Below are 13,153 nucleotides of genomic sequence, written 5' to 3'. Positions count from 1 at the left end.
AAAAATCTGCTTGTGTTGTAAGGCAGTCAGCCCTGTAAGTAGCTGTAAGCATTTGGTCAGGAGTAAGGGGCTCAATTTCTCCATTAGTAAATCTTCTACCACTTTCATTGTTTGCATTGAGCTTTCAGTTTTTGTAGACAGAATGTTTAACTACAAGGTAGAGGACTGTCCTGTCCTGTAAAATGTCAGAATGAATAGACCTCAGACATGGTTCAGTTTCTCATTAGTCTTTTCCAGCAAAATCGTCTACTGGAGATGGTATTATTTTTATTGGCCAGAGGGGGCCTTGCTTCCAGTGAACAACTGAGCAGCTGTGGCTTTCTGAAATGCAAAGGGACCTTGTCAACATGCCCTATGCTATATCTAATCCAACTGTTTGCCCAGTTCCAGTGCAACGGCCTCTCAGCCGCCGGAGTTGCTGCCGCAGCCGGGTTTGCAGAAATCTGTCTCCAATTTACAGAAACCGACACAGTCAATCAGTCAGGAGGTAGGTGCTGGGGATCACATCCTGATTGTTCCTCAAGCATTGTAGCCCCCAACATCCCTGTTGTTGGGATCTGGTAGGAGATGTCACTGAGAAATGTGGTTGGTTGTCATGGTCATTGAAGATGTAATCTAATCTGCAACTTTTGGAGAAAGATCCCAAATATAAAATAGAATAAATTAACCTATTTTGGTTCCTGTTGACTTACCTTGAAATGAAGTCATTGAAGTTAAATTATAGGCTATATCAAGGTTTCCCCAACCCAGGTGTGCTTCATAAAAACTGGTGCCATGGAAGGACAAAAAGTGTTAGGCCACAGAAAGGGTCAATGATTAGGTGAGTTTGGACAATAAAATTAGACGAACTCTTTTAATGAAGTATTTCTCAGTGCCTTTAATATGCTAAGAAGAGCTAATAAGAATATGCTAATATGCCCTCAGAAGAGGGCATAATAACCTACATTTGCCAAATTAATTTTGGCCTAGGAACCCTTTTTTGACTAAATGTCTGTGGGGACTAGTATCTCAGAATGCACTTTGGGAAATACCAAGTTATAATCCTTTATTGATACATTAAAAAAAATTATTTTCCCTGAAACAGATATTTGTGATTTACCCAAGCAAGAACTCATAATATATGCAGTCCATCAGAGTCTGTCTTTTGGGTTTTCAGAGATCAGCAGGAAGGATATAGTTAGAAGGTAGCTAAGAGTCTATGGATGTTTTAAAAGAGAGAAAGAAATCTGGTCTTAGGTACCTAGCATTCACCAGGTCTCTTAAAAACAACAAACTGCCATACTTTAGTTTTATATTGCTTCCTGAGATAAGGTCTAAGATGTCATCCCCCATCTGCATTAAACCTTATATAGGAAAAGTTTATGAGTTTGCCGAAAGGACATCCTGCTCCCAACTCAACTGAACTGTGCTTTTTTAAATTAAAGAAAAAGATAAAAAAGAAATCCAAACTCATGTGAAGTTTGGTATTCATTGGCCTAAATTCATTGGGGCCTGTTGATCTGTTAAGAGTATGTAAAATTGAGTTCATATTTGTTTTCCCCAATTTGAAACTAATATAGATATGGGACCATGTTTTTTAGTCCTGGCTATACGTCAGAATTGCCTTTGATATTTGTTAAAAATGTATGTGCCTGGGAAGCGGACTTGGCCCAATGGATAGGGTGTCTGCCTACCACATGGGTGGTCCATGGTTCAAACCCCAGGCCTCCTTGACCCGTGTGGAGCTGGCCCATGCGCAGTGCTGATGTGTGTAAGGAGTGTCGTGCCACGCAGAGGTGTCCCCCGTGTAGGGGCGTTCCACGCGCAAGGAGTGCGCCCCATAAGAAGAGCCACCCAGCACGAAAGGAAGTGCAGCCTGCCCAGGAATGATGCCCTCCACACGGAGAGCTGACACAGCAAGATTACACAACACAAAGAAACACAGATTCCCGGTGCCGCTGATTAGGATAGAAGGGGTCACAGAGGAGTGCATGGCGAGTGGACACAGAGACAACTTGGGGCGGGGGGGAGAAATAAATAAAAAATAAATCTTAAAAATATATATTTATTTATCTATCTATCTATCTATCTATCTATCTATCTATCTATCTATCTATCTATCTATCTATTTATTTATTTATATGCCTGAACATCACAAGTAGAGCTTCTGGGTTGGGGCTTGGCCTCATTCTAGACATCCATGGGGGTTCTTTTAAAATTACTAAAGGGACTGCTGCAGCCAGGATTAAGAAGCACAGTTTAGAGATGGTACATGGGTTACTTTGTCCAGTGTTCAGCTCCTCTTAGCTGTCACTTCGTTTTCTCTCATTTGCAGAGACAGGTAAGAAGAAGAAGTTCTCAATTACAGCTGTTTCTGCTCTTGGGTTGAAATTCACCAGCAATATTAGGAACTCCTTCTTGGCCCTTTAGGTGTGCTTTTCCAGTTCAGTGGGATTGCAGCTTTGCAAAGGAGATCGGAGACCAGCCTCCAGTGACTCTCTGCCTCCTGTTGAATATCCAACTAACTTTGGGGACTGTTTCATACTCTAGCTACACAGTCCTAGTTGTGCTGGTGGCACATCCTCTTATGTGGTTTGTGCAGGGAAGACCTGTAGAAATTACAGGCGATGGCCATTTAAGCTTTCAGGACAACTCTGAGAAGTACCTGGATTGTTGTTCCTGGTCAGTCCTACCCCAATGGCAAAAGAGACAGTTGTTTGTCTTATGTGTATAGTGGTAGTGGTGGAGGAATGGGTTGGAATAGAGTGAGGGTGGATGGAAAAGAGTAATGATTTAATCTGTTATCTAATATAGTAATTGTTGAAACTCCACACTCATTAACTTACTTTTAGTTGGAAGAGGAAGACTGACTATTAGACTTGAATATTAGGAAAGGCAGGTTAGCTCAATGGTTGAGGACCAAAAGGGGCTTGGACACAGGCTGGCTTAGGATAGACCCTGGTCCGGCTACATTAGCTGGGTGTCTTTAGAGTCAAGTCGCTTCTTTTTGAGCCTTAGTCAGGATGCTACTAGAACGTACTTCCTGGGATGTGATGAAGATTTGGTAAGGCAGGTCCACAGTGAGCATTCTGCAAAGGTTAGCTGGTGGGGATGAGTCTGAGACAGGGCAAGTCCAGATTAGTGGGGGACTTGGGGAGTGGTGCCTTGTAGAAGAACAGTAATTACAGAAAGGTGATTCAATCAGCCCATCCGGTAAAATATCAGACATGTTGAATTTCTGGTGTTTGCATTCCTCTGTTGGCAAAGGCACACATTCTTTGAGATGTGCTGGAATTGGGGTTTGGTCTTTGTCTCTGGAGCAAGACAAAGTAGTTCTGTGTGGGCATGAGAGGCAGCCTAACAGAATGTTGCAGAGCACAGCATGAAGGCAGATGTGGGTTTGAATTCTGGCTTTTCTGTATAACCAGCTGTGTCACTGTGAACTGACCACTTCTCTTCTGTGCTGTTCCTCATTTCTAAAGGGGGTCCAGCTGCACCTGTTATCTAAGACTGCTGCACTGAATGAGGCTCATATGGTTAGATACTGCTTAGTAAGTGATGGTTGTTAACTCAATATCGAGTTTGAACCTAAGGTTCAGACCCCTTAGCACCTTATTCTAACATGCCTAGTTATTGGACAGTAGATACGGTTGTCTGTCTTCTAAATTTCTTCCTTCTTTCAGAATACAAATTCAGTGCCAGGTGGACCAAAGTCATGGGCACAGCTGAATGGAAAGCCAGTAGGACACGAAGGTGGTAAGTCTGTGTGATCCATTGGCCTGGGTGGGTAGGAGGGATGTGTACATTTACTGGGCTGCTTGGTTGGGTGTAGAAAGTCTTTAGTCTAGATGCTTTGTGAAATTTCTTACCCAAGAGGGAGAATGTTCTATGGAACCCTTTCCTTTGTCACAGTGGTGGAAGTGCTGATTTTGCATGAGATTTCCAGCCCTTTGATTTCATTGAATAAATACTATTGCTAAAGACTTTCCACTTGGGAAGCAGATGCAGCTCAAGTGACTGAGCTCCTGCCTACCACACAGGAGATCCAGGTTTGGTTTCTGGTGCCTCCTAAAGAAGATGAGCAAAACAGTGAGCTGACGCAATAAGAGACATGCAGAGGAAAACATAATGAGAGACACAGCAAAGCAGGGAGTGAAGGTGGCTCAAACAATTAGGTATCTCGCTCCCACATGGGAGGTCCCAGGTTTGGTTCTCAGTGCCTCCTAAAAAAAGAGCAGCACACAACAGACACAGCAAATGCAAACAATGAGGGGGTGGGGAGAAATGGATAGATATAAGAAATCTTTAAAAAAAAGAAAAGACTTTGCACTTGAGGTGTATAAGGAGACCTGGGTGGTCAGCTCAGCTATTCTTTAATTGGGCTGTGCTGCTGATGGAATTAATACCTGCTCAGTAGTGCTGCCAAGAAACATCTACTTCCTCTCTCCTGAGACTACAAGGAGGAGGTGTTGAGTTGTGTGGCATTAGCTTCAGGCCTGGGTTTATAAATAAGCCAGCCTTGGGGATTGAGCTGCTTGGTTTTGGACGTTTACACAAAAGTAGTCAGAGGGTTATGTGGTATTTGTTATCCATTAGCATTGTGCCTGGCACATAGGAAGCATTCAGAAAATATAGTCTGCTGCTGCTGCTGCTGCTGCTACTACAACTACAGAGTAGCTCAGTTGAAGAGACATGGAGATGGGGTGGAGAAAAATGAGTTTAGAGTTTCAAAAAGCAAATGCTGGGCAGCTGCTTAGAGCAGGGATTACAAAATCAAATAGGGAAGCGGACTTGGCCCAATGGTTAGGGCGTCCGTCTACCACATGGGAGGTCCGCGGTTCAAACCCCGGGCCTCCTTGACCCATGTGGAGCTGGCCCACGCACAGTGCTGCTGCGTGCAAGGAGTGCCCTGCCACGCAGAGGTGTCCCCATGTAGGGGAGCCCCACACATGGGGAGTGCGCCCCATAAGGAGAGCTGCCCAGTGTGAAGGAAAGTTCAGCCTGCCCAGGAGTGGCAGAGAGCTAGTGCAACAAGATGACACAACAGAAAGAAACACAGATTCCCGTGCCACTGACAACAACAGAAGTGGACAAAGAAGAACATGCAGCAAATAGGCACAGAGAACGGACAACTGGGGGGGGAAGGGAAGAGGAAAAAAAAATCAAATGGCTTCAAAGACCAGGCCTGGAACAGAGAAGTAAAGTGGTTTGGGTGATGACGGGCAGGAATAGTGGAGCCTGTAGCACCAGAGCAGAGCCTGTGGCATGTCTGCAGGTGGCTAACCACACCTTTCCTCCAGTGACTGGTGCCATTTGAGAATGTGGGGCCAGGGCAGTAGGGCTTTCTAAAATTTATTATTTAAAAACTTAAAATTTATCCCCTCCTTCTTGCGGCTTGCTTGCTGTCTGCTCTCTGTCCATTCACTGCATGTTCTACTGTGTTTGCTCGTCTCCCTTTGTTGTGTCATCTTTCTGTGCCAGCTCTCCGTGGCGCAGGCCATCAGCTCTCCACAGGTGTGGGCCAGTTACCTCCACAAGGAGGCCCTGAGACACGAACCCAGGGCCTCCCATATGGTAGATGGGAGCCTAATCAATTGAGCCACAGCCACTTCCCAGGGCAGTAGGTTTTTAAGAGAAGCCCCAAATCTAGATTTTTATATGAATTCTAATTTTAAATATTAGCTCAAATATAACTAACATAGTATACAGAACCAAAGTGGTGATGCCTCAGAGCTAGAAGGAGAGTCATAATGGTATGAGCAGTTGTTTCAAAGTAATAAATTGATGAAAACCCACAATTGCTGTTCCTTCTGTAAAGCAACACTAACAGCCTTTTTAAACCTTTGCCTCCTATTGTGGTGTTACCCTCTGACTTCTGCTTATCCCTACCAACTGAAGCTTAGTCAGCCTTTACCTTTTGTAGCTTATTAGGAAAGCAGCTACCTATGAGTTCCACCTTCTCCCATACCTTCTTCCCCAGACTCTATTGCTCAGGAGGATGTGCCCTTCTGTGTTGAAATCACTGCGTGATTGAAGACTTTTTCTCAGCCTCAAATGGAAAATGATGAATCAGTAAATGATTGTGCCAAATAGATTTTGAAGTTCCAACTTCCCCATAGTTGCTGAGAGCACAGTCCGAGTAAATGTTCTTGACTCCAGACCAGGCAGGAAAGTTCTGCCCCAACATTTTAAGAGAGCTTTACTACTTTTCCAGTCTGGTAAATGAGGTGGAGAAAGCAACAAGTAAGATAAGCAGAAAGGTAGGGGGGTGGGAAGGTGGGCAAGTATTCCAGTTCTCTAAAAGGTATTTAAAGATATAGCATAGGCAGAATACGACATATAATATGTTACCATTTGTGCTAAAAATAGGGGTAAGGGAAAATACACTTTAAAAAATATATATGCATTTAAAAAAATATCTGGAAGAAAAAGAAGCTACCTTTTTTTTTTTTTGAGGGAGTTTGAAGTGGACAGATGAGGTGGGTACAAGGGTGTGGGATAGGTGCAGTTTATACCTTTTTTATGCCGTTTTACTTTTGAACCATATGAATGTATTATCTATCAAAAATGAACTTGATTTTGAAAATCACTATAAAACACAATAAAAACTTTGCCAATTAGCTAAGCTCATATGTGAGACAAGCAGACCCCAGTATATGGAAAAGAAGGAAAAGTTACATCTGTGCCCAACCAGGGCTTGGGTGAGAATCAAGCTTCTGGGTTTCCTCTTATGCTCAGGTCACAAGTCAGTGTTGCCATCAGGAGTCTGGGAACTTGGGGGCTGTCATGTACAAACATCTTCATGACTTTTTGGAATTCAAAAAGACTTTTCATGAGTCAGTAGAGTCTTTCCATGCAGAAGATTATTGTTTGGTCTGTTTTACCTAAAACCCAGGAGACATTAATAAAGCATTGAAGCCTTAGGAATATTACTACTTTGGCTTGAGCTTTTGAGTTCCACCCTTTATCCTATTTATCTGTGGGGGGTAAGTTTAATTCATGCTTATAATAATACCTTCATGAATTTTGAGGCAGAAAAAAATTACCAAGCTGCAGTGTAGGACTTCAGTTTTCTAATTTCACATTACCATATTTTAAAAACATGACTTTTATTCTTGCCAAAGCCTTTTAACATAATGACATGACTGTGTGAGTCAAATTCCCCCTTTAGTATAGCAGTAGTGCTCCTTTGTGATACTTGGGATTTGTCTTGCAGGTTAATTGTTGGTGAATAATGTGTCCAGTTATCACCCTGGCAGGTTTATTTAACCCCAGACCTTTTACTAGATAGAATGGTGAATGAATTGCTGCCTTGTGCATCGGCAGTAATCCCAGTTGCATCTTTCTGGCAAAGTCTGCCTTAGTTAAAAGTTCCATGGATCACAGTGGTGCTAAGAATAATGCCTAGGGAAAAAAATTGGATTTAACTCTATAGAAAGCAAGGCTTACCACAGTCAGATATTACGGTGTGTGATATTGCTGTTGTTACTGAATTTGTGTAGTGCTGGACATGGGCTGCATATTCCAGAGAAAAGGACTGAATCTCATTCAGCATCCTACAATGTGTCATTTATTATCCATTAATCCAAAAAATGATTGTTGGTATTGTGTGCAAAGTGCTGAGGGTGGCAAGAAGGAAGATTTTTAAAAAGGTTTATTCTCTAAAGGAATTTATAATGTTGTGGAATGGAGAAATAGAGAAAGAAATTGATCCCTGGGTTAAAGAGTAAAATGTTTAGCCTTGAAGGGCTTGAAGAACATTATAGAAAGTGACAAATTGCAATGGGCAGGGGAAGGACGGATGAACTAGGAGGTACTCTTGCATGTAAATCTAGGGTGGGGGTCTTTGGGGAGGCATCAGGGAAGAGCACAATAGAAGCTGGACAGCATTTGATTTGCTTGTGCTGATTTTGCCAAAGACTATGCTTGTCTGCTACCCAAGGCATTTAGAGGGACCTTACTGACTTTGTCTAGGATCAGGGAAGGATCTGGGCTGGAGCAGCCATAATTTTACCCCATGCCCTTCGTAACCAACTATCTGCTCCTGCAAGTTAGTTGGGAAGGGGTGTGGTGCAGTCTGTGGCCAACATCATGCTTTCCTTATCACCTTCGGGGATCCCCTGGTGCTGCTCTGCCAGGACAGAATCCAGTGTAGCACAGTCTACTTCAGGGCAGTGTGACTTTAAACATGTCATGAAATTCATAAAGCAGAGAACTGTTGATGCCAAGTTCACTTGCTCCGTTGAGATTCTGGTTTTCTTGACAGGTTTAAGGGGCTCAAGCCGACTATTATCCTTCTCTCCCGAGGAATTTCCGACGCTGAAAGCAGCTGGAGGGCAGGACAAGGCTGGCAAAGAAAAGGGCGTCTTAGATCTGTCGTATGGGCCAGGACCAAGCCTCCGCCCTCAGAGTAAGTGAACTGGCAATGTCTGTCTTTGGTGCACGTTGGCAGCAGAGTATCCCCTTCTTCTCTTTCTGCCCTTGAGAATTGTACCAGTTCTTGAATAACTAAAACTCCTGGGGTCTCAGGCTACTTACCTGCAAAACATGGTTATTGATCCTTTACCTGATCATTGTATCTGTTGAACTTATTTCCTAGGCTCTTCTGGAAGGCCCTCCTGCCTTTCTTGTTCTTTGGGTTCAGCCAGGCCTGTCCCCTCCCATCAGTCATGTAGGTGTTTTGTTATGCTTAGGTGGTTATGGCAATGATGGACAAAGGGCCAATTAACTTGAGTCCCTGATTCAGGAGCTTGTTTCTAAACTAGTGTTTCCGAAACCTAGCTGAGTCCTATTAGAATCACTTGGGGAGTTTGTTAAAAAGACTAATTTCCAGTCCCCATCACCTCTGCCCCCCAAACAAAATAGAACCTATATTTTTAACTCGTACACCTGTGGATAGTTATGTACCAGCACAGCTAGTATCTGCTGCCCCCTCTGCCTGTTTCTAGCCAAGCAGTCCACAGAATTGTTTAGTAATACTTGCTGGTAATATTTTTCCTCTTAGAGGAAGAGGTTAAGATTAAGGTCCTGTTTATAATTGATACTTTTTCTGTGTTCTAGGCAGGGATTCTGAAATAGCTCTTTGTTTTTTTGCACTTGATCGAGTCTTGAAATGTGGGCAACTTTTGTTTGCATGTCTTGATTAATCCCCAAGCCCTTTACTGTTCGTGGTATAATATCCCAAAGACAGAACTGATAATTAAAGGATCATTAAGTGATTCTTAGCTTAAAACATTACTGTCTTTTCAGTATCCTATACATGGTCATTTTGCCTGCTCCAAATGTATAATCAAAATCTTTAGGCTGAGAGTTTTATCTTTCTGGGATTAATTAAGATGAGCTGCTTTGTAGGGTGGTAGAAATTTACTATTAGAAGAAGTTTCTAGAGTCAGTTCCACATAATTTAATAATACTAGGAAACAGATGCCCAGAGAGGTAACCACAGTGTTTGCCCAAGATCACACTGCAAGGTGGTTGAAGAGCTGGTTCTTTCTCTTAGGAGTCACATAACTTGGGGACCTGTTTCTACTCCTTACCATAAGTTGACTGAAAAGCAGGGTCTTTTGGCTTATCTAATTTCTTGATGACCTATAATAATTTCCATCAGATTTTTAAAGTCAGATTTATTAAAAAAAATAGTTGGGTAGATTCTCAGGTTTCAACCTGTGACCTACATGAGTGCCTCATGGATTGCTACAGGAGCAGGTGGGGCAAAGACCTGGTAGGTAGGGCTGCAGATCTGCCATGCACGCACTAGAATGAGAGCAGCTCCATCTTATCTATGGGAGAAGTTCTTTGTAAAAAGGTCCTGTTGCTAAACAAGGTTTGGAAACTGTTTCAGGAACTCTCTGGTTTTAACGTAAACTCCCATGCTGAGCACAGTGCCCACCCTAACATTGCTAGGTCAGTATTTGTCAGAGGAATGATCGTAGGCTGTTTTCATCAGGGATTTCTTAATTTCGTTGGGGGTATTATATCCATGGGTGTGTGTGACGATTTCTGTTAATAGGTGAGGTCCATGTCTTATTTATCTTGCTTCGCCTTCTCTCTGCGTAGACCTTATTTTATATTTCTCTTAAAATCATACTCTTCCCTCAGCAAGTTGATATTCATTGTCCAGGTGTCTATCACCAATCTTCCCTGACAGACTTGACCATTTGACTTGATTCTTCACTTTTGGGTTTTTTGTGGTTTTTTTTTGGTGTTTTGGTTTTTTTTTTTCTTCTTTTTCGGTGAATGAGGGGGGTCCCTTGACCTTCAGAACCTCATACAATCCCTCCTTCCCCCCCCTCTTTCCTTTCCCCTTTTGCCCCCTTTCAATTTCCAGATGTGACAAGCTGGAGGGAGGGCGGTGGGCGAAACATAATTTCTGCCACGTCTCTGAGCGCCTCCCCAACTGAGCTGGGCAGCAGGAACTCGAGTACGGGAGACGGAGCCCCCTCCTCGGCATGTACCAGCGATTCTAAGGACCCCTCTCTCCGCCCGGCTCAGCCTGTCCGAAAAGGGGCTTCACAGTTCATGGGAAATGTATACCACCCACCTACATACCATGACATGCTTCCTGCTTTTGTAAGTCTTCAGAGTGTACATTTTTTTCCCATGAAGTTGGATTGTTCATGTCCAGCAGAACCTAGTTCAAATGGTTGAATGTCCGCCTTTAGTTTTTATTCTTTGCCCTACTTTGGAGGATTCCATTAGTTTTGCACTCTCTCCCCCTTTTCAAGTCTTAAGGACCTCAGGCTTCTCTCCCTGGTGATATGGATATTATTTTAGCCTTAGGTCTTCAGAAAAAGGTGAGGCAGGTATTCCCTAAGACACAAGTCTCTAAATTTACTTAGTGACAGCAGGAAAGAAATGGGGGAGATAGTGGTAGGATTAATTAGGAAAATCCAAAACTTTCTGTTTCTTTTTCCCATTTTCCATTTTTCAAAACAAGTTCTAATTCAAGTAAAACTTAGAATTTAAGCCATTACCAGAAAATCCTGTTCATTGATGTTATGTTTCAGATGTGTTCGCCACAGTCATCAGAGAGCCAGGGTACAGTGGAACGAGGATCTTTTCCCCTTCCTCAGCTCCGCCTTGAACCCCGTGTTCCTTTTAGACAATTCCAGATGAATGACCAAGATGGGTAAGGCTATTACATTGTAGTCGTGTATGTAGGAATTACATCTGGTAGTGATACTGGCTAATGTCTAAAAGTGTTTTGTCTTCTGGAGACAAAACAGTAAATCCAGAAAACAACCTAAAGCCCCAGAGTGTTTGGAGTGGCTGGGATTTGGGGCTGGACAAGAACCTGAGTTAATACCAAGTTCATGGGAGAGTTGAACTTTTGGCATGTACTTTTTGCTTATTGCTATTACCCTGGGCATTAACACTGAGCACATAAAGCTGTAAACAGGCAGAATCTATTGGTTCATTCTTTTTAAAAGAAATTATTTAAACATTAAATGTGAACATGAACTTTTGCAGTATAGGGCTTATTTTTGGTAAGGTATTTGGTTTTACACTGCTATGTGTATGCTCAGTGTGAGTTCAGCATCTTTACTCTTCTCTCTCACAGCAAGGAAAGACTGGGAATGACTCGCCCAATCCGTCCACTAAGGCAGCTGGTGGAACGGGCACCACGACCTACCATCATCAATGCAGAAAATCTGAAAGGCCTTGATGATCTGGACACTGATGCTGATGATGGTTGGGCAGGTGGGTTGTGGTATTTCCCAGTGGGCCTAAAACCAGTAGTTCTTCTCTCTTACCAGAGACACAAATCCTCTGATATCATTGTGTATTTTCCCATGGTAAGACAGAAATAACAGCAGGGAACAACAGTTTCAATGCCCTTTGTGGATTCTCATGTGCATTCGGATCTGTGGTTGCTCCCTGATGCAGCTGTATCTTCTTTTGGTTTTTATCTTTGGCTTGATTGTAGAGCTATAGGAGATTTTACATTAATAATATTAAAACAAAACATAACAAAACATTTTACAATGGAACATTTATTTTTATATGAACTTTTTAAAAATTAAAGTTAATAGATCACAAAGAACGTTACATTAAAAAACATAGGAGGTTCCCATATAACCCACTCCCCACCCCCCCATCATTTTTGTAAATTATATATTTTTTGAAGATCTACACATCTGAAAAAATGTTACATTAAAAAACTTAAGAGAGAAATGAATTTGGCTCAATGGATAGCATCCGTCTACCACATGGGAGGTCGAAGGTTCAAATGCAAGGCCTCCTGACCTGTGTGATGAACTGGCCCATGCGCAGTGCTGATGTGTGCAAGGAGTGCCGTGCCCTACAGGGGTGTCCTCCACGTAGGGGAGCCCCACGCACAAGGAGTGCGTCCCGTAAGAAGAACCGCCCCACGCGAAAAAGCGCAGCCAGACCAGGAGCAGGGCCGCACACACGGCGAGCTGATGCAGCAAGATGATGCAACAAAAAGAGACAGAGATTCTGGGTGCCACTGACAAGAATATAAGCAGACACAGAACACACAGCAAATGAACATAGAGAGCAGACAGCTGGGGGGAGGCGGGGAAGGGGAGAGAAATAAATAGAAAACAAATCTTTAAAAAGAAAAAAAGAAAAAACATAAGAGGTTCCCGTATAACCCCCACCTCCCCATCCTACTCCTCCCACACCAACAACCTCCCCAATTATAATGAAATATTTAAATAAGACAAAATAGTATAATGAGCCCCTATCTATCCCTCATCTAGTTTTAATAATTACCAACATTCTGTCATTCTTGTATTTTTATCTCCACCCACACCCCATCCCCTACATAATAATATCTTTAACATTCTCTCTTGGTTGTTTTCAGGTAAATTTAGATATATTGAAAAGCATATATCTTAATTGTACACTTTGACAAATGGATGCATCTGTGTGACCCATACCCCTAACAAGCCCTAGAACATTTCCTTCTCCCCAAAAGTTCTCTCAGTCTCTTCCCAGTCAGTCTTCTTCACCTCTACCATGTAGGAGAGTCAACCACTCTTCTGATTATTTTCACCATAGATTAGTTTTGCATGAATGGAATCATACAGTTTTTACTCTCGGGTCTAGTTTCTGTTGCTCAGCATAGTGTTTGTTTATTTTATTTTTAGTGCTCATATATAAATACATGGTGCTGAAGTAGTGATGTGTTTGACAAGTCCCATATGAT

General features: G+C 42.6%; 1 protein-coding gene across 43 annotated transcripts in view; it reads left to right on the top strand.

Annotated features, from left to right (window-relative positions):
- The window catches only part of PRRC2B (proline rich coiled-coil 2B), a 113,805-nt gene that overhangs the window by 43,193 nt on the left and 57,459 nt on the right, over window positions 1–13,153 (top strand). For 41 of the 43 annotated variants that reach the window (XM_058302182.2, XM_058302183.2, XM_058302178.2 and 38 more), the window contains 6 exons: window positions 385–487; window positions 3,663–3,735; window positions 8,246–8,389; window positions 10,307–10,548; window positions 10,986–11,107; window positions 11,540–11,679. In XM_058302182.2, coding sequence (XP_058158165.1) covers window positions 385–487; window positions 3,663–3,735; window positions 8,246–8,389; window positions 10,307–10,548; window positions 10,986–11,107; window positions 11,540–11,679 — 824 coding nt within the window. The remainder of the gene's footprint in view (window positions 1–384; window positions 488–3,662; window positions 3,736–8,245; window positions 8,390–10,306; window positions 10,549–10,985; window positions 11,108–11,539; window positions 11,680–13,153) is intronic. The other 2 variants (XM_071216900.1, XM_071216901.1) reach the window with 1 other exon arrangement.

The sequence above is a fragment of the Dasypus novemcinctus genome, chromosome 8 (assembly GCF_030445035.2).
Source record: "Dasypus novemcinctus isolate mDasNov1 chromosome 8, mDasNov1.1.hap2, whole genome shotgun sequence".
In the NCBI taxonomy this organism is placed as follows: domain Eukaryota; kingdom Metazoa; phylum Chordata; class Mammalia; order Cingulata; family Dasypodidae; genus Dasypus; species Dasypus novemcinctus.
This window is presented reverse-complemented; position numbering and strand designations above follow the sequence as displayed.